This window comes from Mesoplodon mirus, assembly GCF_964341445.2.
Source record: "Mesoplodon mirus genome assembly, chromosome: 13".
In the NCBI taxonomy this organism is placed as follows: domain Eukaryota; kingdom Metazoa; phylum Chordata; class Mammalia; order Artiodactyla; family Ziphiidae; genus Mesoplodon; species Mesoplodon mirus.
The window spans coordinates 27,594,182-27,620,049 of NC_138989.1; the positions used below are offsets into that span (position 1 = coordinate 27,594,182).

The following is a 25,868-nucleotide window of genomic DNA, read 5'->3' on the forward strand; positions in this document are numbered from 1 at the left end:
GCAAGTTTGGGTTTTACTCTTGCCTGTGTTTACTACCAGCCAGGCCCTTGCCCTCTCTGAGCCCCAGTTTTCACAGGGCGTCAGTGCTCCAAGGAAGGATCAGGGCACCTACAACCTCAACGCAGGGCTGTGGAGCTAATCTAGCCACTGCTACTTGCCACCTTCGTTTGACTTCAAGCAAGTGACATACATAAGTGCTCTGAGCCTCGATGTTTGCATCTGTAAAATGGGATAAATGAGAGCTGTGTCCTGCAACTCTGGGTTTAGAGCACTTAGCACGTTGTTATTAACCTTAATAAAACTATTTGCTGAGGGCCCACTTTGGAGAAAGCCCTGGGCCTCTGACTCCCCACTTTCTCTGCACTCAGACCCCAGACACAGCCCAGAGGCCAATGTGCGCAGGGAGCCCAGTGAACGACTCTGTCCTCTTGCAAGGGCCCGGTCAGTGCCCCTTCCCAGCCTCTTGCTCACTTGTAACCCGGTGCAGATCAAGCCGGCAGCCCTTCATCCTGGGGTCGGCCCTGAAGAACAGCCTCGAGGTGGGTTAAAGGTTGCAGTGGCCAGTCCAGGGTCTGTCCTGAGTTTGGCAGGGATGTCAGGGGTCAGGGTGCAATGAGAAAGATGGCCAGTTCAGAGGCATGGAGTGGGCGAGCAGGGCCCCACCAGTGAGCATCCCTGCAGAGCCTCCAGCAGGGCCCCGCGCAGCGCGGGACGCTGGGCGGGCAGGTGACATGTCCTCGAGGGCAGGGCCCAGGGCCGGTGTCCGAACCAGACGAGCTGCAAAGGCTGCAGGGGTCACGAGGCGCAGCCAGGCGCTTGGCGCAGCCCCGGGGGCGGGGCGGCGGGAGGTGCAGCCCGGAGCGATGGTGGGCGCAGCCAACTGTGCTCCGGCTCGCGGCGCGCCGCCCCGCCCCTAGCCGCGCTGCCCAATGGGGAGCGCGCAGACGGTGGGGGGGCGGGGCCTGGGCGGTGGCGGCGGCGCGCGGGCGCAGCACCCGGAAGTCGGCGGCGGCGGCAGCGGAGGCGGTGAGTACGCGGTGGACTACGGGCGGCGGGTGGCCGGCGGATGGCCGGCGGCGGGTGTCCGGTTGCGTTCCCCGCGGTGCTCGGGGCTCGGAGTCGGGAAGCGGGTCTGGGGAAGTGGGGCGCGGAGTCGGAAGCGGTCGTACAGCCCGCCCTGCCTCAGTTTCCCTTTCTCGAGGCAGTGAATGCAAATCCAGCGGCCGGTCCGGGGAGACCAAGCCGACCCCGGCCGAAGGAGCGTCCCTCCCATTCCTGGAAGGCGTTTCCAGTGTCCCCGCCTGGGTGGGGCGTGGGCCCCACAGGCAGGGCCGGTGTCCCTCGGTGGGGCAGACTGGCTGGCCGGGAGCTGCGCGGTCACCGCGGGGCGACGATGGGTGGGCTACGCGGCTGTCGGCCCCAGAGCCCTGAGTCACGCTGCTCCCTCCCTGCGCCCTGCTGCGGGTGACGGCTGATGTCTCTCCGGGGAGGCAGCAAGTGCCAGGTCATCTGTGCGTCTGGACACGGTCTTCCTGGGGTGGCTCAGTACTCAGACCTTCCCCCCAGGGCGTCAGGGGAGGGGACTGGGCAGGGCTGCACGCTGGGCAAGGCCTTGTAGCCTCTGGGTTTTAAGACGTCTTCCCGCCCAGCAGCTACCACGCTGGCCTCTGGGCCACAGATTTGACGTGGGCCTTCTGGCCTTGGACTGGTCCCTGAGGCTCAAGACCCGTCTGTCCTCCACTGGGGATGTCACATGGTCAGCCAGGCCTGCGCTGCCATCCTGCTGCGGACCTGCCCACTGATGTTTTGCTGTTGCTGTTTCCATGCGGCAGCTGTGCAGTAATGGTGCTGTAAGGGGCGCCTGCAGCTGGTAGCTCTTGGGAATCGCTTTTTGCTGCTTGTTCCTTAGTCTTCTGGGCAGCCTTTCACGGCAAGTGTTTGTTGGCCAGACACCGTTCACAGCAAAGAAAACTCAGGCTGAGGGCCAATGGTGTTCCCAAGGTCAGTAAGAGCCAGGGTTGGCCTCTCCTCCTGAGCCCCTCTCCCAAGAACCTTCCTGTGTCGGGTGACCTTTCGTGTGGGGTGGGGCTGCAGGAGGGTGGCTGTGTTGGCAGGTGGACACAGCAGAGCTTCTGTTCCCCCCTCTCCAGGTTCCCAGGGCTCCCAGTGGGCGGAGCGTGTTGCCCTGTGCTCCTACCCCCTTGGACCCCTGACCATTCACTTCAAAAGCATGTGTCCTGCAGTCCTGTGGCTGTGTGTTACTGGTGTGTCTGCAGAATGCAGGCCCCTCAGACCAGGCCACTAGCTGTCAGCTCTGCCCCGCTGCCCAGCCCCTGAGCCGTATTACTGCCTCACGCTTTGTTTGTGTTTTCATTTCTGGGCTGTCACTTTGATCATGTTTACTCTGGGTGTAGTCACATGTGGTGTTGTGGGGACTTATTCCTGTGCTGGCTGCTGCTCTAGAAGGCGCCTCCCAGTCCCACTCGCCTGTCCGTGGATGCTGCTGTTTCTGAGGATGTCAGTTGCCCAGGGCAGGGAGGTAGGCGGGCTGCTACAAATAGGGCCACACTCGTCACTGACACCCCAGATGTGTGAGGACTGGGTCCATTCTTTGGCAACATGTCAGCCGGTGTTCAGGACAGTTTGTTGGTCTGGACCTCGGGGTTTGGTGATGGGCTCTGAGAGAATGAGGTCACCCCTGGACCACTGAGTTCCCTTTTCAGGATATCGATGAAGCCTTTTTTTTTTTCCCTCTCAACTTTTTTTTTTAGGTTGAAGAAATAATGGATACATGCTTAAAAGTAAAGAGGCCAGCCCGCACCTCCTGGTGTTGGCTGGTACTCAGGGCGGCTCTGCTGGGTCTTCAGGACCATGCCTACTATAAGTATTTGCTTCCACCCTCTTTCGAGGGGCTGGTGGGAATGCCCCCTTCCTCCCCTATTCACCATGTGAGCCATAGGGGCCGCCATAAGGCCGGGCTGGCCCCCGCCTTGTGGGGAAGCTGTGTTCCTGCCAGGAGGGGCCGGGGTGCGGAGCATCCAGAGCTCGCCGTGGCTCACTGTATCCCTCATCTGTGTTGCCCTTTTGAACCTTGAAGGGACAATGATACTTGGTATGAGGCTGAATTAGTGCTCCTAAGACATCTTGAAGAGCTCAGGAAAGAGTGTCGCCGTAGAAAATGTGTCATGGTGAAATGCTACTTATCAGCCAGATGACAGAGCGTAGATTGTGGAGTTCTAGGTCGTGGGCGGGGAGGAGGGCGCGGTGTTTGGGGGGTGGCAGCGGGCTGCTTGGAACGATTAGGATGGCAGGGCTTTCTCAGCGCAGGCTCCAGAACAGCGACAATGTGTTCCCATGTGTTTACCTCTTCTGCTGGCAGCCTGGGGGGACGTCACACGTCACTTGTAAAGAGCAGCTCCTGCCGTCCTGCTCTGCCCTGTGCAGGGTGGGTGGGGTGCCCAGCTCCTCTGCTCAAGGCCAGATGGACAGGCTGGCTAGCCTTGACTGCATTCCTCCACATGTGTGCGGTGCTGGGCGTAAGGAGTGGGGTCGCCGACTCTAGGGCTCCGTCACCCCCTGCCCAGAGCCCTAAGGAACAGCCAGAGGAGACTGATTGCTGGGACCCGGGGCCTCACTGTCCTGCTGGCCCAGGCCCCTTTGTTCCTGCTTGCTCGCATGTGTCCCCGCGTTCCTCGCTGCCTCTGGCCAGCATGCTCCCCTCTGTCTGACAGAGGGAAGTGCTCCCTGAGGGCACAGGCCACCACCCCATCCGGTGGTCACCTGAGTGTGTGTGTCCTTGTGCAGAACTCAGGGCAGCCTGGTCGCTCCGTCCTGTTCTGAAGAGCTCTGAGCTGGGGCTGGATCCGCCTTGTCCGGTCTCCCGAGAATTGCTCTTCCTGCCTCACCCCTCAGTGCCCCCCACCCAGAGTAGCAACTCAAATCCAGTGGGGAAGGAGGGCAGGGTCTGTCCATGTTCTCCTCATGGGCAGCTTTCCAGGTGGATGATCCTGTTTTCCCTACGGGAAGTGTGCAATGTCCAGCTCCAGGGACGGTGCAGAGTGAGCCCAGCATGCAGCCGCCATCCAGATCAGGGTGTGGACACCATCACTAGCCCCCAGACGTCTCCCTGTGGGTCTCCATTGTCCCCTGGCCAGGTGGCCTGCCCTGACTTCTGTACCCACGCATGAGTCCTGCTTCTTCCTTGCCTCGTACAAGCACCGAGTGGTATGCTCTCATGGGTGGGGTCCCGCTTTGCCCCACGCTGCTCAGGCAGGTGGACACTGCTCTGGACAGACAGCCTGGCTTCCAGCTCCGGGCTGTGGACTTCCTCATCTGTGTCACTTCATGGACACGGGTGCCCCACAGTGCCTGGTGTGCCCTGATCAGTCGGAGTTTTAGAAGCTTCTGTGAAAAGCCAAGAGGGAGACTCACCTTCCAGATACCACAGCATATGCTGAAGCTCAGGGGCCAAGAGGCCGAGTGGTGGGGTGTCCAGGGCATGGCCCGGGTGGTGGCAGACAGCATGCCTGTCTACTGGGAAGCATGGGGGTCCGTGGCTCACACCTCCCACATAGGCAGACCCTGGATACATCCTAGAACAAAGCCCAAATGCAACCACGCACGGAAATCAAGAGAAAGGGGCTCTTGCTTTGGGATGAGGAGGGCGAGAGCCATGCAGTACAAGTGGGGGGACTTGCTGTGGAAGGACAGATGGGTTCAGATGGAGGCAGCACAGGCAGAGGAATGGGCCACCCCACCCCACTGCCACCGCACTGTGGGACAGAGGCCCTGGATCCTGGCACGGTGTGCCAGTGGCTGCTGGGGGATGCCAGCAGACCACCTGAGCATCTCCTGCCACTGCGGTAAGGGTGGGGGGAGCAGTGGCGGGTCCCATCGTGCTGGACACCCGTGCGCCAGACATTGGAGGGAGTCGGCCGAGCATGCTCATCTAAGAGCGTCACCTCCTGCCCAGTGATTCTGCCTCCCGGGTGTCTGCCTGGGAGACCGGAAGATACCTGTCGGAAAGGTCCTCAGCCTGTTTGCAGAATGTGTGTGCCGGGCTCTGCTGTGTTGCTCTGCATGGGTGGAAGCTGGATGGCAAGAGTGGATAGAAGACGCACGTGCCCCGGGCAGCAGCAGGCGGGTGGGGGATGCCGCTACCCCGGGCGTGGATGAACTGCACAGCCAGGTGGCAAGAAGACAGGGTGGCGGGGTCCTGTGCATGTGATGGAGCATACATCTGTGGAGTACGTGGAGCCATGGGCGGGGCCCTTCCTTCGGGGCCTTGCGGTGAGCACAAGATGACATGCCCCCCAACCCTAGTGCTGACAAAGATGGCTTCTCTCCGCCACCAGGCCCAGGGACCCACTGCCACGCCACGTGGGCACTCCGGGCACTTGTCAGGATGTTCGGCCATCTCACAGCCTGCATGCTCCGGTCCCGGGAGGCCCCCTCAGACTCCTGCCCGTGAGGCTTCCCCTCAGCCCAGGCCACCGTCTGGGGTCTTCCTTCCGTGGGGGCCCGTCTGAGGCCTGGCTGCACCCCTGTATGCGAGGCAGTTGTAAGGCAGCCCCCCAGCGAGATACACATGGGCACAGTGATTCCAGAACTGTGGCCAGGACAGAGCCGGTTGCCCCACTGTGAGCTTTCCTGGGGGCTGCTCGCACCTGGGGAGGGTCAGCAGGGATGCTCAGGAGCATGCTGGCTGCAGAGCATTTCCATGACATGGCTGGAGCAGCTCGTTCGTGTGCCAGGGGGTGCAGATGGGCAGGTCCAGTGCCCGGGGCATCCTGAGAGCATGTACAGGGGTCAGGAGACCCCACGTGTGTCCACACTATCACCCTGAGTGCAGCCAGCAGGCACCCCCATCCCCCAGAGCCCCTGTGTGGCCTCTGGCACCACCTGAACTGTTGGTGAGAGAGGAGCCTGCCCAGGATGTGCCCGACCTGGGAAGGGGGTCCCCAGCTGTCCCTCCTCTGCCCCGTGGCACTGGGGCCTGGCCTCCTCCAGGTCAGTGTATCACCTGCCCCATCGGGTGGGGGCCCTGCTCTCCTGGCCTGGGTCCCCCACTGCCATCCTGCTTGCCATGGGGCCAAGCAAGGGGGAGGGAGGGGGAGGGAGGGAGCCCCCTCACCTGCAGAGGGCAGGCGTGTGGCATCCGACTGCCATCCGCACACCTGTCGGGGTGTGCGCGTCACCTTAGCGGCCTCCACACCCATTGGGCTGGCACGGCTTCCTGTATCGCTTGAAGCTGCAGACTTTGCCCACCTCCAGGCAGCGTCCACCCTGTGGTCGCTGAGGCCCGTGGATGAGGCTCCTCCTCAGGCCCCGGGACCTTCCTGCCCACCTCTGGCTCTGCCTCTGCCTCTGGCCACCTGGCCCTCGTGGCAGCCCCAGCAGCCACAGAGCTCTGACGTGGGCGTGTGGACACCCCGGGCTCCAGGTGGAGACGGGCGGGGTGGGGATGGCGTTAGAAAGCCGGCGCGCTTCTGACCCAGTCGACCCCCGTCCCTCGGCACCTGCCAGCCCAGGTGCTCTTCAGGGTGACTTCCTCCTGACAGGCTTAGATGTCACCTGGTGAGGAGGAGCCCTGAGTTTACCTGGAGCAGTGGGACCTGTTGAACTGCTCCCCCCACCTCACCTTCCCGCTCCGTGGCCTTGGAAGCCTTGGGAGTGGAGGGGAGCGTTTCCCAGAGGCGGAGCGCCCCAGGCAGGATGCCCCAGTCAGTGCCCCGCTGCAGTGCAGTGGTGGGACGGCAGTGGTGTGTCCAGGGCTTGCTCTGGGAGCCCCGAAAGTCACAGCGGTGTCAGGGAGGACTCACCAGGCCCCGAAGAGGGTGTTGGAGCTCGGCCTGCGTGGGGGCAGGATAGGAGAAGGGCCCTGCACCCACAGGACCTGCGAAGGAGGGTGCTGGGGGTGGTGGGAGTGAAGTGGGAAGGGGAGGGGCCAGTTGGCAGCGGGCCTGGCTCGAGTGGGGGGTGAGGGATTGGAGAGAAAGGCAGTTCCTGATGGTCTCCTCCCCAGGGGCTGGCTTTCCTCTGGTCCTTCCCTCCCAATGACCGCGTCTTCACTCTTCACTGAGGCCGCAGCCCTGGGTTCCGCGCCCACACCTCTGGCAGCAAGCTGCCCGGAGACCTCTCGGCAGCCTTCCTCTGACCACGGAGCCCTTCTTGCCACCACCTTCTGGAGGGCTTGTCTGCCACCCACCTGGGCCAGCTAGGGTGGCGGGGTGCTGCAGCCGAGTTGGGGGGCTCTGCATCTGGCCTGTGAGCAGCGGTGGCCGGCGACCTCACCCAGTGCCGGTCATGCAGCCTGGGCTGGGCGTGGGGGGGATGGCAGGCATGCTGGCCTCCTTTGACGGCCCAGAGTAGTGTGTTCCTGGTGAGGCAGCCCTCTGTCCTGGAGGGCCCAGGGGCGGTGGGATCTCAGCAGGGCTTCTCCCATTGACCTTGGCCAGCCTGGTTGCCACAGATGACACAGGCCGACCTTGCCTGGAGCATCCTTGTGTCTGGGAGAGACCAGCCCCCTCAGGGTGGGGGACCTGTGTCTTCTGTGCTGGACTCTGGTCACGTGGCAGGTGCCGGGAGCCCCGCCAGCTACACGGGACAGGTGGGATGACCAGGCCCTGTGATGCCCAGCGTGCTTCCCATCACCCTGCACTGCGTTCTGGGTGGTTCTCATTCTCTGTGCCTAATCTGCTCCAACATTCTCTGCCAAGTTTTAAGTGGTACTTACTGGGGCTGCTGTTTCTAAGGGGTCTTTCTGGTGCTGGGGTAGACCCCCCGTTTACTCTTTATCATGTCCTTTCCCTGCAGATATTCCTGAGCTCCTTTCTCCTGCACTCAGTGTCTGGTTTCTGGGACGTGGGGACTACTGCTGGTTCTTGCTGTGGTGCTTTGTTTTATGTGGTTCTTTCTATTGTACTGCTTTTTGTTCTTGAAATTATTTGTGAGACTTCTCGGAAGTCTGTGATGAAGAGGAAAACTTTGGTTTGCCTGGTGCCCAGGGCACTGCCGGTGCAAACACCCATCAGACCAAGTCCCTGGACCCCCGGTGTGGCCTAGCTCTGCACATGGAGCTTCTCAGGGACCACCCCCACTTCTGTGCGCCTTCCCTGCGGCCCTGGTGTGGCTGTGGATACAACCCCCCCACCCTAGGTCCCTGTCCTGGGGCAGCCCTGGGCTGTGTCTTCTGTCTCCCTCACCCCTGAGGCCACCAGAGCCCGGTTTGCCCCATGGGCCAGTGCCCTGGGGCAGGAACTGCTGCTGTACTCTGCTCCCTTTCCTCTCTGGGTTCCTGTGTTCTCTGAGATGTTGGCTAAATCCTGCACAACCTTGTCAGCTCTTGGTTGCTTTTAAGATTTTTCACCTTCTTTCAAGCGTTTGGAGTTACCTTTACCAGGGAGGTCGGTCCCAACAGTCTGCCTACCAGTATTGGGATCATCAGGCACTCCTGGGATGATGGCCACCAGTGGACACTACCAGGCCGCCATGGGGGGAACCCAGCCTGTTCCCATCACCTTGGGGAGCCCTTCTGCACAGGGCCCTTCTGCGTCAGCACTGCATGTGGCCCAGCGTCCCGGGTTGGGGGGCAGCGGCTGGCAGCCCATCTCACATGGTGCACGTCCCCTAGCGCCCCGGGTTGCTGCAGATGGTGTTCGTCACCGCGGCAGCGCCTCAGCTGCACAGCCACAAAAGTTGGTGCTCTGAGGCTGTCACCACATCTGTGCCTGGAGGAACACAGGGCTGAATCCTGGGGGTCCCTCCAGGGCCCGTGGGGGCTGACAGGGAAAGTAGTGGAGTGAACCCTGCCCCTGCCACCCGCGCCAGCCAGACCAGTGAGCACGAGTGAGAGGAGGGTGGGACGCCCGAAGGCCTCGTGCACTGGGCAGCTACTGCGTGGCTCTGAGCCACGGTTGTGTCTGTGGTGCTGGCTTTGGGCTCCGGCCCCTCCTTGGCTTCTCTTTGCACGGTGGCCAGAGCCACCACGCCCGCCCACCCACCACACGATGCTGGTATGGCTTTGAAGCCAGGGTCGGTGTGGTGGGATCATCCTCCTGTGAAGCCCAAGGTGGGAAGGGTTCCGTTTCAGACCCCAGAACCAGAAGCAGTTGCCAACAATCCAGGGCCAACGAGGTCACAGGCGTCAGGGGGATGTCTGGCCAGCGCCCAGGAGCGTGTTTACAGAGATGGGCGAGTGTCAGGGCAGCCGACACGCAGTCTCCTCATCCAGCGAGGGCCTGGGCGTCGTGAGCCCGTTCCATTTGGGCAAGGGAGCTTTGCAGGTTTGGGAGGCAGTTCTATCGTCTGCCATTTACTCAACTCATTTTTCCTTCTCCCGCAGACCTCGTTACCCCGTGTGAGCCAAGCCACCCCTTGGGGACCCATGTGCATCATCTTCTTTAAGTTCGATCCTCGCCCTGTTTCCAAAAATGCGTACAGGTAACCCCCTCGTGCTACGTCTGCTATCCTGCTCGGCCTTGGGAACACGCCATCCTCAGTGCCTGTTTGGGCTCCATGTGCGGGGTTGGGGGCAGAGGCCAGGCCCTGGGACACGCTGCCCGGGCCCTGCCCTGCCCTCTCCCACAGTGGCCACTCAGTGTGGGTAGGGACCCTGAGTCGATGTGCAGAGATGCTAAGACTGAGCCGCTGAAGGTGGCCACGTGGGCAGGATGGGGGAGTGACGTGGGTCCAGCACAGCCCTGCACCTCTGACTGGGGATCAGGTGGCAACAGAACAGAGTGACAAGGAGCGAGACCTGGCTTGTGGGGCTGGAGCCTGTGGCCAGTGAGCAGTCTGGGTGGTGAGGGCAGAGTGTGGGGGGCGGGTCAGGGAAGCTGGGGGACCAGCTGGAGGAGGCAGGAGGCCGAGGCCAGGGAGGGGCCACACACGGTCCGGTTTCCTCTCCTCCCTATGACCCCCGGCTCTGGACGGCGCCCCTCCATTCCCCGGCACCCTGATGGGAATCCACCGACATTTATCCACACGGAGAACGAGGCTGGGATGTGACCCTCAACCACAGATGAGCCACTATTGTGACTGCCTAAGAAGTTTACATCATCTCAAGATCTGGAACATTTCAACTGGCTTCTGGGATTCCATGCTACTGATGTGTGGCTGAAGTAACTCATTCCAGGCTGGGGAACGGGGAACAAGGGGTGCCCAGTGTCCCTTTCCTGCAGGGGAGTGGGCAGCAGGGCCATGCTGGGGGCCGGGAGCTGGCCCTGAACAGCCCCCGACAGAGCATGCCGTGTGAGTCGGGGTCCAGCCAGGGGACAGAACCCCGGAGCAGTGATTCGAGCAGGGAACGTCTAACTCGTGGAAACATAAACTGTTGTGGGATCGGGGTGCCCGAGGCAGAGCCTGTCCTCCATCCTTGGGCTGAGACCCAGACCTTGCTGGGGGCACAGCCGTGGCACACCGGGCGGCCGGGAGCTCTCTGGGCACTTGCTGGAAGTCTGCCCGCTCCGCTCACGCTGGCCGTTGTCTGGGGCGCTTGTTGCTGGGGAAGCCGCACCCAGAGCCTGGGAGAGAAGCCTCTCCCCCTGCAGCGTCCCTCCAGCGCCCTCTGCTGACAGAACTGGACCCGCAGCCACTGCAGAGCCCCCAGGAAGCGCGGGAGTGGGGCTGAGGCAACAGGTGGATGGATCACTGGCGCTGTCGCCTCCCGCTCTGAGAGTGGCACTCCTTCCTCCTGACAAGTGAGGACACGCGGCCTGATGGCCACCGAGTCCATGGCTGCCTTGGTTCTTACTCACGGATTCAGCCAAGCCCTGAGGTCACCCCTGTTCTCCTGGGAGTGAGAAGGAATGGAAGGGACAGGGAGGGGAGCCTGCGTCCTGCCAGGACCTGCCTCTGACAGCTCCCGGGCTGGGACTCGGTCTCAGCATTGATCTCAAATGTTGTCCTAGCCTGATGGTGTTGGAGGATGAGAGGGGCTTCCGGCTCTGGGGTGGGCAGCTCTCACGTGTGATGTGGGACTAGGACGGGAGGAGTGGGGGTGGGGCTGCTGTAGGAGGGACACTGCAGCAGGGCCGTGAGGAGAGCCTGGTGAGCCGACCCTGGCCCATGGGAGACCAAGGAGGGGCCCCCAGCTCCTGGAGTTGGGGGGGGCAGGCTCAGAGCCAGGAGGCCTGGCTGTCCTCACCTGGGCTCCCTCTCACCTAAGCTGTCACTGCCCTGGCTGGCAATGCAGCAGCTTCTGCCCCCACCCCAGTGCCCGTCACTGTGTTCACTGCCGGCCCCCCACCCAGTGATGTCAGAAGAAGAAGTGTACTTTGTGTGTGTGTGTGTTTGTGGTTAAGTATACATGACATAAATTTACCGTTTTTAATCGCAGAGCTCAGCGGCATTAAGCATTCACACTGTCATGTAACCGTCACCAGAACTTTCTCATCTTCCCAAACTGACACTCTGTCCCCAATAAACACTGACTCCCCATCCCCCTCCCCAGCCCCTGGCACCCACCCTCCTTTTTGTCTCTATGACCTTGGCTCTTCTAAGTCCCTCATGGAAGTAGCATCATATGTTTTCTTTTTGTGTCTGGCTTTTTTTCACTCAACATAATGTCCTCAAGGTTCATCCACATTGTAACATGTGTCAGGATTTCCTTCCTTTTTAAGGCTGAATAATGTTCCTTTGTGTGGATGGACTACGTTTTGCGTCTGCATCCATCCTGTGGGCGGACACCTGTACTGTTCCCGCTTCTCGGCTGCTGTGGACATTAGTGTACAAGTACCTGTCCCAGCCCTCCTTTCAGTCCTTTTGGGTATATACCCAGAATCAGAAAATCCTGGATCACACAGAACCGCCAAGTTGATTTCCTCGTGTGTCTTCTGATGGCTGTGCCAGAGGCTCCTTGCAGCGTTGGTCCGTGTCCTCATGTTGGGTGGTGGAGTGGGTCTTTGTGGTGCTTCGTCGTCATGCATCATTGAGACTAGGTCCTCTCCCCACAGCCGGAAAGGCCCAGACCCAGGGCTGCCGTCCACTTGGACGCCACTGCCCACAAAGCCTGTCCAGGGCCTGGGACCCACACAGTCCCCTGCTCCGGCACTTTTGACATCGCACCTGTTTTCATCTGTGTTTGTGAGCTAAGGTCACCCCTGTGTCAGTAATGCTCCAGGGTCAGCTGATTGCAGAGGACTCTTCCATCTGGGTCTGTGGCCATCCCTGCCGTGTGTAAGCACTGATCTACACAGATCACCTCTGTCCTGAAGGACAGAGTGGGACATCCTCACTCTGATGCTGTGGGTGGTGCCGCTCCTGGCTTTGTCCTTTCCTTTGTCCTTTGTCCTGTTTTCTGGCCTCCCTAGAATTAGTTCCTGAAAGATGAGGCCAGCCGTGCCAGCCCTGCCGTGCCTGCGGGGTTCTTGAAGCCTCTCTCCCCTCCTTGGGCTGCAGCCGATTTAGAGCGTGTGTCCTGTGGGCTATTCAGCCAAATGCCCTCGTGGGTGTGGGAAGGGAGGGGTGACAGCCCGGTGTGGCCGGGAGTACATGTGAACTGCCTCTGCAGAGCAGCTCCAGGCCTGATGTTGGGCTGGGCTGTGACTGTCATGGACCCCTCACCTGCATCCCACCCCCATGTCACCAGCCCACTGCCCTCCATATTGGGGCACCCATCCCTCCAGATGTGGCAGCCCTCCCCCATCATATCCCACTGCCATGTCCCCCCAGGCACTGCCCAGCATGATCCCCCAGGCGCCCTTGGGTTTGACCTGCCTTCCAGGCTGCATACCTGCCCACCCACAGGTGCCGCGCCCTCCTGGGGTTGCCCCTGGGGGGTCCCAGCCTCTGCACCGCACCCCCCACCACGTCTGAGGTTGCCCAGCACTTGGAACCTACATATTTTGCCGACACGATGAAAGTCCCGAATCAGGGGACCCCGAGTTCATGGGATGGGGGTGTCCTGAGTGGGCCTGACCTCATCGGGGTGGCCCGCAGAGCGACCAGCCCCTCCTCAGGGAGTAAGCTGCTGCCCTTGGAGGGGCCCGTGGCCAGAGCTTGAGGGCGGCCTCCAGGAGGCGAGTGACCTTGGCGCACAGCAGGCGAGACCAGGGGCCCCAGTCACATGGCTTCAAGGAACTGACCCCTGCAACAGCGGAGACCCTGCTGACCAGCACCTGTGTCATCCCGGGGCTGAGCACCTGGCCGAGATGATGGGTGGGCGTTGCTTTAAGCTGCCGCATTTGTGTAGGTGTTTGGCTGCATAGAAGACCAGCATACTCCCGTCAGGATGGCGCTGTCATGGCTGTCACGTCACCACCCCCTTTGTCAAAATGTCATTTAGACCCAAAAGCTGATGCTTTTACTGGCTCCACCTGGAGGGACTGCTGGGCCAGCTGTTGCCCTTTGGGGTGGCTTCCACGGAGATCGCCACTACTGGACACTTCACTGGACCCTGGCCTGTGCACCCGTCACTGCTGCTAAACTCCCCCCCCCCACCGTGGTGTGCAGATCCCTCCCCTGACTGTGCCCAGACCCACCCCTCAAATGGTGACAGACCCTTTCCATGACTGTGCCCAGTTGGACTCGGAAGTGAGGAGTGAGGGGCTTCCTCTCTCTTGGAGCCTCCACGTGGTACCATCATGCCCACCAGCAGTTCGGCTAAACAGCGACTCTGATGAAAGCAACCCAGCGCTTCAGGCTCCTAGCAATTAGCAAACGTCTCGCTTCTTTTCTACAAATGGGCAGTTGGAGTAAGGGGACAGAGGCACTGCTCTTTCGCTTTGTTCTTTTCCCTAAGTTTTCCTTTCTGGAGTCTTCACAAGAATGGGAACCAGAAGCCACGGCACCGGCCTGGTTCGGGCTCAGCCTCCCGTCCCCTACGACTGCAGGGGTCAGGCGAGCGGGCAGGTGAGGGGCGCTGGGCACCTGAAGGAGGATGCTTGATCCTGGCACAGGAGCCACCGCACCCTCTGGGGGGCCCAGGCCCCACAGCCAAGTCTCCCCACCCGGGGTGTGGGGGGCATTGCGCTGTCCTTCTCCTGACTGCTGCTTAGCCAGCTTCTGCCAGGATGGGTTCCGGACTGGGTCACAGGGGGACAGGGCAGACATGGCAAGGGGCAGGGGGTGGGGTCCGGGTCAGGGCCTGGCAGCTGGAGCTGCAGAGGATCCTTCTGTGAGCGGCTGCGGCTTGTGTCAGGGATATTGAACCCCCTGCCCCCTGCGCCTGGACCTGGTGCAGCCCTAGAGCCAGCTGTGTGGAGGGAGAGCCAGGTCACAGGCTAGACGGGCATCCTGAGGGTGGTGAGGCTTCCAGGGTGGTCCCTGGCGGTGCCAGCGCCTGTGGCCGAGGTGGTGTGGGAGGCACAGGTGGGGGGTAACATGTGCACAGGTGAGACACTTCTAGGGCTCTGGGGTGCCAGCACTGGTTTTGCCTTCAATTTTGTGTCTTTGTTAATTCACATTTTACCACAAGCCGATATTCATGAAATCAATGAGTCGATGCAAACAGTACTTCTGAAGACTTCTGAGGATCTAACCCCTGACTCAGCGAACTTGGTTTCAGACCCACTGTGGCCCCAGGTGCCGCGCCCGCCTGTGGTGCTTGGAGGGTCCTTCGGCGGCCACTCTTAGACCCCGGGGTCTACGGGACCCTGTGGGGTGACCCTGCCCACTCAGTCACCGTCTGTGTTCGTAGTTTTTTTTGTTTGTTTTTTTTTGCGGTACACGGGCCTCTCGCTGTTGTGGCCTCTTCCGTTGCGGAGCACAGGCTCCGGACGCACAGGCTCAGCAGCCATGGCTCACGGGCCCAGCCGCTCTGCGGCATGTGGGATCTTCCTGGACCGGGGCACGAACCCATGTCCCCTGCATCAGCAGGCGGACTCTCAACCACTGCACCACCAGGGAAGCCCCTGTAGTTATTTTAAATGGCAAAGCTGACCGAAAACTTCGTTTTCTTACCTCAAAACCAGGGCCCTGAAAACATCAACGTCTTTCCTAATTGCCAAAGAAATACTTGTTTGATTCATAATACAAAACACTAGTGAAACACAGAGAAGTCCTCACTCGTTCTCTCCCAAAGACACCCCAAAGCGCGGGACGGAGCAGCCCTTGGAGTCCCTGAGCGCTGGTGGGAGGCTTACAGGGTGTCCTCAGGGAAGGGACCGAAGGGCAGGAGGATATGCCCGCCCAGCGCCCTGTTCCGGGTGGCAGAGCGAGCAGGGCTGAGCCGGCAGCCACCCATCTCCTCCTCCCAGCGGGTTCCCGTCCTCTCTGGGACTTGCCCACGTTGCTGCCTACCAAGGTGCGTTGTCCTGGTAACAAGAGGAAACACGTGACTCTTCCACATTCACGCGAGACCCTCAGCCATGCTCTCTCCTCAGGCTCATCCTGGCCGCCAACAGGGACGAGTTCTACCACCGACCTTCCAGGGCTGCAGACTTCTGGGGGAACAACAACGAGGTCCTCAGCGGTGAGTGTCCCCGCCGTCCACCCAGCACCGTCCACTCAGCTTCACGTGCCCGGATCCCCGGGGGAAGCAGCTGGAAGGTGGGGGTTGTATTTGGAGCCACCATCCGCTGCGGTTGGTCTCGTGTGAGGCATGAGTTCAGACCGGTCACCTCGGAGCATCATGGTTGTGTGTGCACGCATGTGTGTGTACATGCATGTGTATGTGCATGTGATTCTGTTACACACATGCACCCCTTGCCCCAGGGAGAGTGGCCTGAGTTTGGGGAGCAGAGGCCTGGCTGGCAGGGCTGGGGGAGCCGATGAGGAGCCCATGGGGTGGAGTGGAGGTGACCACACCCCGCCTGCCCTGCCGGTGGCTTCCGTGGGCCCCTTGGAGGGAGCAGCTCCTATCCCTGCAGGCAGGGGCCACTCGGAGGACGTGCAGACAGGTGTTGGCCGGGCCAGGGACCCTCTGCCTGCAGAGCCTGGAAGCTCATTTGGAGCATCCCCAAAGGCCTCCAGTGTGGACTGGGGTTGGGCAGTGGTGCTGTGTGGGAGGAGGATGGGAGTGGGGAGACCAAAATGGGGGTCTGGAAGGAGGTAGGGAGAGCTGTGAGCGGGGCCCTCAGGGTAGGAGTGCAGGAGGGTGAGGCTGGGTCTCGGCCTCACCAGAAGCTGCTCGGGAGACCTTGGATACCTGCTTGCTCGGGAGTGCGGGGTGGGACTGGCGGGCAGGCCCCCGCTGCCTGAGCTCTGGGCACAGCGGTCATGTGTGTGGGGTCTTCAGCCAGGCCGGCCATGGCTCCCCCAGAGGTCCAGTGGCAGGTCTGCTGGGCCACGGGAGGGGGTCCGAGGGGAGCCTGTGGGCATGGCCAGGACCATCCTGGGCTAGGACAGAACAAAGGGGCCGTGGGGAGAGGGCAGGCCGTGTGTGTCACTGCTGCAAGGCACGCATGAGAGGCTGAAGTGGGGGCTGCTCAGGACGGGTGAGGTGAAGGGCGAGGAGCTGATCCTTCGGGAGGGAGGCAGGAGGCACTGCTGGGGCACTTTGTAGATGAGGACATGAAGGCTCAGACGAAGGGTGAGCCTGCCTGGGCCCCTCGGCCGTCCTGGCCCCTGGGCTCCATGCTTCCTGCCCTGGTCAATGCCCATCCCACTGGGGAGCCCCAGCCACTCAAGTCCTTCCCCCTTTGCAGTGGTTTGGAGGCAGCCCCTAGTGCATTGATACAGGTCCTGCCAGGTGGGGGGGTGGCCCTGCTGCACCGCAGTGCTGGGTTGACCCGTGGCCACCACGCCCGGCTCAGGCCTGGGAAACCCCAAGGTCCACTCTCTCCCTCTGTCTGGCATCGCCCAGCGTGCACAGAATTGTAACAGCAGCATCAGCGTTGCTGGGGACTTGTTAGGTGTTCAGGAACCTCTGGGTTCTGTTTCTTCAAGTCCTCTGTCTCCTGCTGTCTCTCCTCAGCCCCCCAGTCACACGTGTGTCAGTTTATCTGAAGTGGTCGTGCCCTTCGGTTATGCTTGGTTCACTTAAAAGCCCTCTGTTGTCCCTGCTCCTTTTTAGGTGGTTTCTATCGCCATATCCTTTACTCATGTTCACTAACCTTTTCTTCTTTAGTGTCTAATTTGCTTTTAATCCCATTCTGCATATTTTTCATCTCACACACTGTAGTTTTTATCTCCAGAAATTCCACCATGGTATCCTCCTTGTCTGGACTCTGTTGTTTGGCCAGATGTGGAAGCTTCATTCACTTTCTAGTTGTTGGTTTGTCAGAGGCCTCTGTGCTCTGGATGTGAATCCTTTGCTGGATAACTGTGTCACTGTCTCATTTTCTTCATGAAGTCCCTTGGTGAGCAGAATGTTTTATTTTAATGAAGTGCTGTTTATCTTCTGTTTTGTGACTTGTTCTTTTTGTGTCTTACCCACAAAGTCTTTGCCTATCATGAGGTCGTAAAGATATTTTCCTCTTTGTGCTTCTGGAAGCCTCCTGATTTGGGTTTATGCTTAGGTCTGTGATTTGTCTCAAATTAAACTTTGCGCGCGGTGCAAAGCAGGGACTGAGCCACGCCCACCTCTCCCGCTGTCCCCGCAGCACCGACCAGTGGGCCTCCTCTGGCCTGTGCATGACTACGGCAAACTGGCTGAAAGTCAGTTGATCACATCCGTGTGGGGCCATTGTGGACTCTTGTGTCCCAGTGACATGTCTCGGGTGCTGCAGCCTCTGAGCAAGTCTGGGAACCAGCTGAGGTGAGCCCTGTGGCTTTGCTGCTTGTTGGGACTGCTGTGGACATCCTGAACTTCAGGGCCAGCTTATGAATTTCTATAAACACCAGCCCACGGGGTCTTCACTGGGATCATGGTCACCCTCTTGGTCATTTGGGGAGAACTGTCATCCTTTTTTTGTTTTGTTTTGTTTTATTTTTTTATTGAAGTACAATTGATTTACAAGGTTGTCTTAATTTCTGCTGTTCAGCACAGTGATTCAGTTATACATACATATGTGTATATTCTTTTCCATTATGGTTCATTATAGGATATTGAATATAGTTCCTTGTGCTGTACAGTCGGACCTTGTTGTTTATCCATCCTATATGTAATAGTTTGTATCTGCTAATCCCAAACTCCCACTCCATCCCTCCCCTACCCGCCTCCCCCTTGGCATCCACAAGTCTGTTCTCTATGTCTATGAGTCTGTTTCATAGATATGTTCATTTGTGTCATATTTCAGATGACACATACAAGTGATATCATATTATATTTGTCTTTCTCTTTCTGACTTATTTTACTTAGTACAATAATTTCCATCCATGTTGCTGCGAATGACATTATTTTGTTCTTTTTTATAGCTGAGTAACATTCCACTGTATATATGTACTACATCTTCTTTATCCATTCATCTGTCAATGGACATTAGGTTGTTTCTATGTCGTGGCCATTGTGAATAGTGCTGCTATGAACATTGGGGTGCATATATCTTTTCGAATTAGTTTTCTCTGCGTATACGCCCAGGAGTGGGATTGCAGGATCATATGGTAGCTCTATTTTTAGTTTTTTTCAGGAACCTCCATACTGTTCTCCACGGTGGCTTCACCAATTTACATTCCCACCAACAGTGTAGGAGGCTCCCTTTTCTCCATACTTTGGGAGAATTGTCCTCTTAACCATGTGAGCTTCCCGGGCGAGGAACAAGGCTCCTCCTTTAACTAGGTCTGCCTGACGTCCATCCCTCAGCACACACGTCTTTCCTGTAACGTTTTCCTAAGTGTTTTGAAAATCTTTCAGTGCTGTTGTAAATGATTAATTGAATTTTCATTTTCCAGTTCTTGCCAAGTATTCACTTACTCCAGTAGGTTTTTCTTGTAGATCCTTTTGGGTCTTCTTCACATACGATCCTATCTTGTACAAATAAGGACAGTTTTGCTGCTTTCAGATCTTTGCAGCTTTTAGTTCTTCTACTATTATAACTTATTAATGTTATAATAATAATACGTTAATGACTTAGCTTTTTTTTTTTTTGCGGTACGCGGGCCTCTCACTGTTGTGGCCTCTCCCGTTGCGGAGCACAGGCTCCGGACGCGCAGGCTCAGCGGCCATGGCTCACGGGCCCAGCCGCTCCGCGGCATGTGGGATCTTCCCGGACCGGGGCACGAACCCGTGTACCCTGCATCGGCAGGCGGACTCTCAACCACTGCGCCACCAGGGATGCCCGACTTAGCTATTTTCACTCCAGTTGTCAAGTGAAATGCCCCTCTGGCCTGGGAAGACACTCTCCTGGGGCTGTAGTGGCCTTGCTGGCCCTGTGGCAGGGCCCATGGTTATGGAGGGTTGCAGCCTGCGGGGCTCCTAGTGAAGGGCCCACCGAGGGCTGGGTCCTGCCTAGGGAGGACAGCTGGTGTCCCTACACCTGGTCAAGATGCGGGGCTGGGGCCTGGCGTGATTTCTGCCACGGAGGTGGTGCTGTGCCCCCAGCCTGATGCCCACCCAGGCACCAGGATATGTTGTGCAGGGGCCGGGGCTCCCAGGGGCTGCCTCAGCCTGCGGAATTCCAGCCCCCGTTTCACCACAAGGGCTGCTGGGCTGGTGGTGACACTGTTGTTGCCGCAGGGCTGGACATGGAGGAAGGCAAGGAAGGCGGCACGTGGCTGGGCATTAACACGCGGGGAAAGCTGGCGGCACTTACCAACTACCTGCAGCCACGGCTGGACCGGGATGCCCGGGGCCGAGGTACAGGGCAGTGGGAGGTGCTTCCTGGGCACCTGGAAGGACGGGAGGAGTGGCGAAAAGAGGGGCCCTGAAGCCCCCTGGCTGGCAACACCAGGAGCCACCCTTGGCCTGGCCATATGGCTCCCACTTGTGGCCATGGCATGGCTCCCGACTGCCGTGTTGTCACTGCCCGTCTGGTGGACATATACTGTCCGCACTGAAGACGTTTCCCCTCGTGCTGGACTTGTCGGGGCACAACAGGAAAAATTTTCAAAATCATAGTTCTTGGTGCCAACCTCCTTGGCTGCCGGGTCGCTGAGGTGTGGCTGTCCCATGGGGGACCGTCAGTCTCCCCGGGAGAGGGGCTCAGTCCTACCGTCCCGGCCATGGGCATGTGTCCCCTGACACAGGTGAACTCGTGGCTCAGTTTCTGACCTCAGACGTGGATAGCTTGTCCTACCTGAAGAAGGTCTCCACAGAGGGCCACCTGTACAACGGCTTCAACCTCATAGCGGCCGACCTAAGGTGGGTCTATCAGCTGGGGATGCAGCCCCCAGGCGCCGCACAGGGCTGGGTTGCAGGCTCTGCAGGCAGCGGAAGCCGGGGCATCTGTGGCAGCCTCTCTGTGGACATTACACCTGGTGGGCTCAGGGAGCGTCCCGAGGGCCGAGCCCCTCCCAGACCCACTGTCCTGGGGACTCAGGGAGCCAAGCTGGGGCAGCGTGAGGGCCGCCAGCTCCTGCTGTGGGAGCTGGAGTAGGGCCGGGGGTGTACGCGGGCCAGATCGGCCCCTCCATCTCATCTCCTCCCCGCTTTTGTGGCTGAGGAGCCCGTTTTTGAGCCATACCTCACTTGCCCTGTGGTCTGGTGGCAGAGGTGCCCCGGTGGAGAAGGCAGTGCAGGCACAGCTGGGTACAGAGACCCCGGGCCCCATGGTGGTCGGGCACTGCCGAGTGCTGGGCAGAGTGGGTGGCGAGGCTCACGTCGGGTTCTGCAAGGGGCTTGGCAGACGGCTCCTGGGGCAATGACGCTGTCCATGCCACCCATGGGCCCTGTTGCCAGAGGATATGGTGGCCGGGAGCTTTCTCCACCCGGGGTGGGGCAGAATGGCTGGGAGCAGGGCAGGAGCAGGGGCAGAGGGGCCTGTCCTAGAGGCGGGAGGAGCAGGTCCCCCAGGGAGGTGCAGACCCTCGAGTCTAGGGCGCCTGCGCTGGCTGTGAGATTCAGGAGTCAGGTTGCTGGGACTCTGCAGGAGGCTGGGGCCACGTGGGGAAGTGGCAGTTGGGGTGTGGCCAGGCCCATGTTGGCACACAGAGAGATGCTGGGCGGGGTGGGGGGCAGGTAGCTCAGCAACAGCGGTGCCTGCACGGATTGTGCCACCCTAGTGCTGGGGCCCGGGCTGTGGGGCTTGCCAGGCGGTGAGGGTTGGGGACGCCCTGTGGCTCTCGTCTGACCCTGTCTCCCCTCCGGTCCGCAGCACAGAGAAGGGAGATGTCATTTGCTACTATGGAAACCGGGGGGAGCGTGAGCCTGTTGCCCTGGCGCCAGGTGAGGCTGCTCTGGCGGGTGGCACAGGGTGGGGCTGCTCCTGTGGGGACCCCAGTACTTTCAGGGACCGGGTCCCTGCTGATTTCCCTCCTGGGGCTGTTTTTCGGCCGTTCGTGTACCTTGTGCCCAGTAGTGGCCATGGCCTCACCTGGTCCACATGAGGCTGCCCACAGGTTAGGTTGCCTTCCCCCTGTACCGAGTCCCTGGCTGTCTGGAGAGAATTGGAAGCTAAAAGGCACAAAAGGATGCAGAGACCTCCCCCCGCAATTCTGTGGCCTTTGTGGAAGCATCTGGAAACCACCCTGTGATGCCCTCAACTGTGACTAGAGATGCTTCTTTTCTGCTAAATTGCTGCTTGGAAGGAATTATTTTGAACTCCGTCCTATTTCATCCCTGAGCCTGCCGCGCCTGATCCATGTCCCTTAAAAAAAAACACAACAGCTCCATTGAGATATAACCGCATGTCATACAGTTCACTCATTAGAGTGTGCCTTCAGTCGTTCTTACTCTATCTGCAAAGTGGTGCAACCATCACCAAAATCTAACTCCAGAACATTTTCATCACCTCACCAAGAAACCACACCCACTGGCACTGCCCCTGGCCCCTAGAAACCACTAGTCTCCTTTCTGTCTCTGTGGATTTGCCCATCCTGCACATTTTACATAAACAGATGCAGGCAATACATAGCCTTTTGTGTCTGGTTTCTTTCCCTTTATGTAATGCTTTCAAGGTTCATCCATGTTGTAGCGTGAGTGAGGGCTCCATTCCTTTTTATGGCTGAATAATATTCCATTGTGTGGATTTTCTGCCTTTTGTTTATCCATCATCCGCTGAAGGACACTTGGTTGTTTCCACCTTTTGGCTATTGTGGAAAATGCTGCTGTGAACGTTTGTTATATGTTTTTGTGGGGAAACGTTTTCATTTCTCTCGTGTGTGGACCTAGGAGTGGAGTTGCTGGATCATAAGGTAACCATTTAACCTTTTGAGGAATTGCCAGACTGTTTTCCAAAGCAACTGTGCCATTTTATATTCCCAAAAGCAACTTATGAGGTTCCAGTCTCTCCCCATCCTCGCCAAGACTTGTCACTGTCTGACTTTTTGATCGCAGCTGCTCTGGGGTATGATGCGGTCCACTGTGGCCTTGATTTGCATTTCCCTGATGGTTAATGACGTTGAGCAGCTTTTCATGTGCTTGTTGGTCATTTGTGTATCTTGTTTGGAGAAATGTCTATTCAAGTCCTATACTTGTTTTTAAATTGGGTTGTCTTTTTGTTATGAATTGTAAGAATTGTTTTATATATTCTAAATACAAGTCTCTCATCAGTTACATGATTTGCAAATATTTTCTTCCATCCTGTGGGTTTTTCCCCTTTCTCGTTGGTCTCTTTTGAAGTATATCATTTTAAATTTTGATGAAGTCCAATTTTATGTTTTTGTATTGTTGTTGCTCATGCTTTTGGTATCACATCTAGGAAGTCATTTCCTAATCTAAGGTTGTGTAGATTTTCCCCTACTTGGTTTTAGCTCTCATGTTCAGGTCTTTGAGACGTTTTCAATGGACTCTTGTGTGTGGTGCACGGTGGGAGTCCTGCTCTGTTCTTTGCATGTGGCTGCCAGGTGCCTGATGGATGCAGCACGGTGATGCCGTGGCTGGCGGCGTGACTATGGGCCCCACAGTGCCAAGTGGCAGTAGTCATGTCAGACTTGGCCCAGAGTCCGGTAGCAGCAGAGGGTGGTGGCTGTCTGTCCTTGGTGCATCTTTTCAGGCCGCATGGCTCCGGGTTGGCTGCCCCTGCTGCCTCTTGAGAAGAGGCTCTGGGGGCCTTTCCACCTTGAGGCTGGGCCTCTTCTTGAGAACTTGTCCTGAGGAACTTGCTCTAAGCCCTTACAGCGCCCCCAGCCAGGGACCTGGCCTACACCTTGGGCCTGCCAAGGTAGCGGGCTCCCTGACCCCGGCTGACCCTGGTAGGCCACCTCCTGGCCTCAGGCTGTGGTGCTCCCAGCCTTGACCTTCTCAGGTGGACCCCCACGTCAGGTTCCCCCAGCTTATGGATGGACCTTTCTCCACTGTTGATTCCGATCACCCACCCCCGAGGCCTGGCGAGTTCCTGGATGCATGTAGAGAAGGGGCGGGTGCGTGGAGTTCCGGCCATAGCCCCCCCAACCTCCCATGCTGGCCGAGCCAACCCCTCTTGCAGGGACCTACGGGCTAAGCAACGCGCTGCTGGAGACGCCCTGGAGGAAGCTGTGCTTTGGAAAGCGGCTCTTCCTGGAGGCCGTGGAGCGGGCCCAGGCGCTCCCCAAGGACGCCCTGGCCGCCCAGCTTCTGGACGTGCTCAACAACGAAGAGGCGTGAGTGCCATGCCACACACACACACACACCAACCCCCGCCGCCCCCCCGGCTCTGAGAGGTGGCTACTCTCCTTCCACAGTGCCTGCACGGCTCTGACTGGACAGAGCCCATGAGCTCGTGTCCCTGGGCCCTGGGAAGCTCCTGGTGGCCCCAGCACAGGGACTGACCCCCACAATGGAGCCCTGAGTGAAAGGCTAGATGGAGGTTCAAGGCCTTGACCTGGAAAGTGCCCGGAACGACCCTTGTGGTTCCCCCAGCCCCTCTCTGAGGCTGGTGGGCTCCTCAGACCTTGACCTGGAAAGTGCCCGGAACGACCCTCGTGGTTCCCCCAGCCCCTCTCTGAGGCTGGTGGGCTCCTCAGGCGCTGCAGGGCTGTGGCTGAGCGTTGGCGGGGATAGGTGGGGGGCGGCCAGTGTTGACCCCTCCTCTGTCCTTCAGGCAGCTGCCGGACCCGGCCATCGAGGACCAGGGCAGGGAGTACGTGCAGCCCATACTTAGCAAGTACGCGGCTGTGTGTGTGCGCTGCCCAGACTACGGCACCAGGTACGACGGATGGGCTGCTGGTGCGCCCTCCTCCCCCTGGAGGAGCCCACCTTCCCCAGGTCCTCCCCACCTCCACCCTGTCTAGAAGCCACTGCAGGTGTCTGGGCAGTCCCTGGTGGTGGTGCTGGGAGCCCGGGGGGTTCTGAGCAGGGAAGTGCCTGGTCAGCCCAGGGCCCACCCTGCTGAGAGTGGTGGGCAATCAGGGCGCGTGCTGCAGAGGGTGGGCAGGGCAGCCTGGGGGTGTTTCAGAGGGGAGGTGATAGGACTTGTGGGCAGGGGCCTGCAGGGCCTGCGGCTTAGGGCCCTGATGCCTCACAGGGGACCCTCTGCTTGCCGAGACTGAGGCTGCTGCTCTTTGTGACCCATCTCGAGCCAGGCCAGTGCCCAGCAAGGCCCCTTGCACCTCTGGTCTGATCCATTTGGGGCTCTGACTGGCGTGCAGGGGTCCAGGGGCAGCGGGCTGAACACAGGCTTCATGCTCTCTTTCAGAACCAACACAGTCATCCTTGTGGATGCAGATGGGCACGTGACCTTCACAGAGCGGAGCATGCTGGGCACGGACCCCTCTTGCTGGGAGACCAGCACCCACGAGTTCAGGCTGCAGAGCTAACCCCCACCCGGGTGTGGCCGGGGCTCCCGGGAGGCCCTGTCACAGGTACTGCCTGTGACTCGGCCAGCGTCCCCCAGGGCCAGAGCCCTCTGATGTGTGTGAACTGTTTGCATCCCCATGTCAAGCTCGGGGTCCAGCCTTGTGCCAGTGGAAATGACAGAGGCCCATGGCCAGGTGTGCGGCAGGCCCAGGTGTGCCGTGCCTCCCCCGGCCCATGCACAGAAGCTCACACAAGGCACACGTGACACCCATCATGCATGCACGCACACGTTACAGGCAATAGACGTGTGCACATGTGCTCAGACACGCACACGCTCCAGGCATGCCCCCCCCCATGCGAGCCAGACACGCAGAGCTGTGCCTCTCAACACCCACACGTGCTTCTGGCCAGTGAGTCTTGCTGTGATCCTGACAACAAGAGTGGATGTCTGTTTCAAAGCGGCCCCTCCTCTCCTGGGCGAAGCCAGTTCCTGACCACCAGCCCTGCTCTTGGAGAGGACACGGGCCACATTTGAATGAGGAAAACCTGCATAGCAGAGGCACAGGCCGCTGGGTGGGTCCGGTGGTTCTGTGGGTGCCGAGGGGTCCTGTGCGTGGAGCTATCCTGTGAGGGGGCATCCATGTGCAACGGGCCGCCTCGGCAGGCTCTCAGGCCTCCACCTGTGCAGGGGGGTCATGGGTTCCGGGCAGACCCATCTCAGGGAGGGGACACAGCTGCCCCTGCCATTTCCGTTCTCCTAGGGAGTTAAACTTCATAAAAAGACTCTGTACTTGAATGTGAGATGCTGATAATAAAACTCTGAGGCTGTGGTGAGCCAGTGCATTCCAGGCCCTTGACTCTGTGACAGGGTGACCAGAGCTGCTGTGCGGGAGCCCCCAGGAGCTCCTGGGGCCCAGACCCCAGTGCAGGGCTCTTCCACTTTTCCCTTTTGCTCATGGCTTCCTGAGCACTGTGACGGAAGCCAGGAGTTCATCCGGGTGCAGGTGGGAGCCCCGGGGAGCTGTGCACACGGGCTGGACCGTGGAGGCCGGGGGATGGCAGGAAGGGCTGGGCTTCAGGTAACAGAGCAGGTGGAGTCTGTCCTACCCCAGGGCCCTTGTTTGGGCAAGCACCCTGGAGCTCCTGTCCCCAGCTGGGGCCGGGCATTCGGGGGTCCTGTGTCCAACGCTGACACTCAGGCTTCCCTCCGCCTCGGCAGCTGACCTGACTTGGGCTT

General features: G+C 59.4%; 1 protein-coding gene across 4 annotated transcripts; it reads left to right on the forward strand.

Moving 5' to 3' along the window:
• Window positions 1–1,015: 1,015 nt before the first annotated feature.
• On the forward strand, window positions 1,016–25,540 carry TANGO2 (transport and golgi organization 2 homolog). Of its 4 annotated transcripts, none has more exons than XM_082640706.1 (9): window positions 1,016–1,026; window positions 9,344–9,441; window positions 15,324–15,412; window positions 19,496–19,615; window positions 20,005–20,119; window positions 21,072–21,142; window positions 23,343–23,496; window positions 23,937–24,041; window positions 24,531–25,534. In XM_082640706.1, exons 2-9 carry the CDS (start codon window positions 9,386–9,388, stop codon window positions 24,649–24,651), a joined length of 831 nt encoding a protein of 276 aa, XP_082496832.1. In that variant the 5' UTR covers window positions 1,016–1,026; window positions 9,344–9,385; the 3' UTR covers window positions 24,652–25,534. The 4 variants fall into 4 exon arrangements, with proteins under 4 accessions (XP_082496832.1, XP_082496831.1, XP_082496830.1 ...); XM_082640705.1 differs by lacking the exon at window positions 1,016–1,026 and adding an exon at window positions 1,228–1,305; XM_082640704.1 differs by lacking the exon at window positions 1,016–1,026 and having other exon boundaries at window positions 23,240–23,496; window positions 24,531–24,664.
• The last annotated feature ends 328 nt before the right edge of the window (window positions 25,541–25,868 follow it).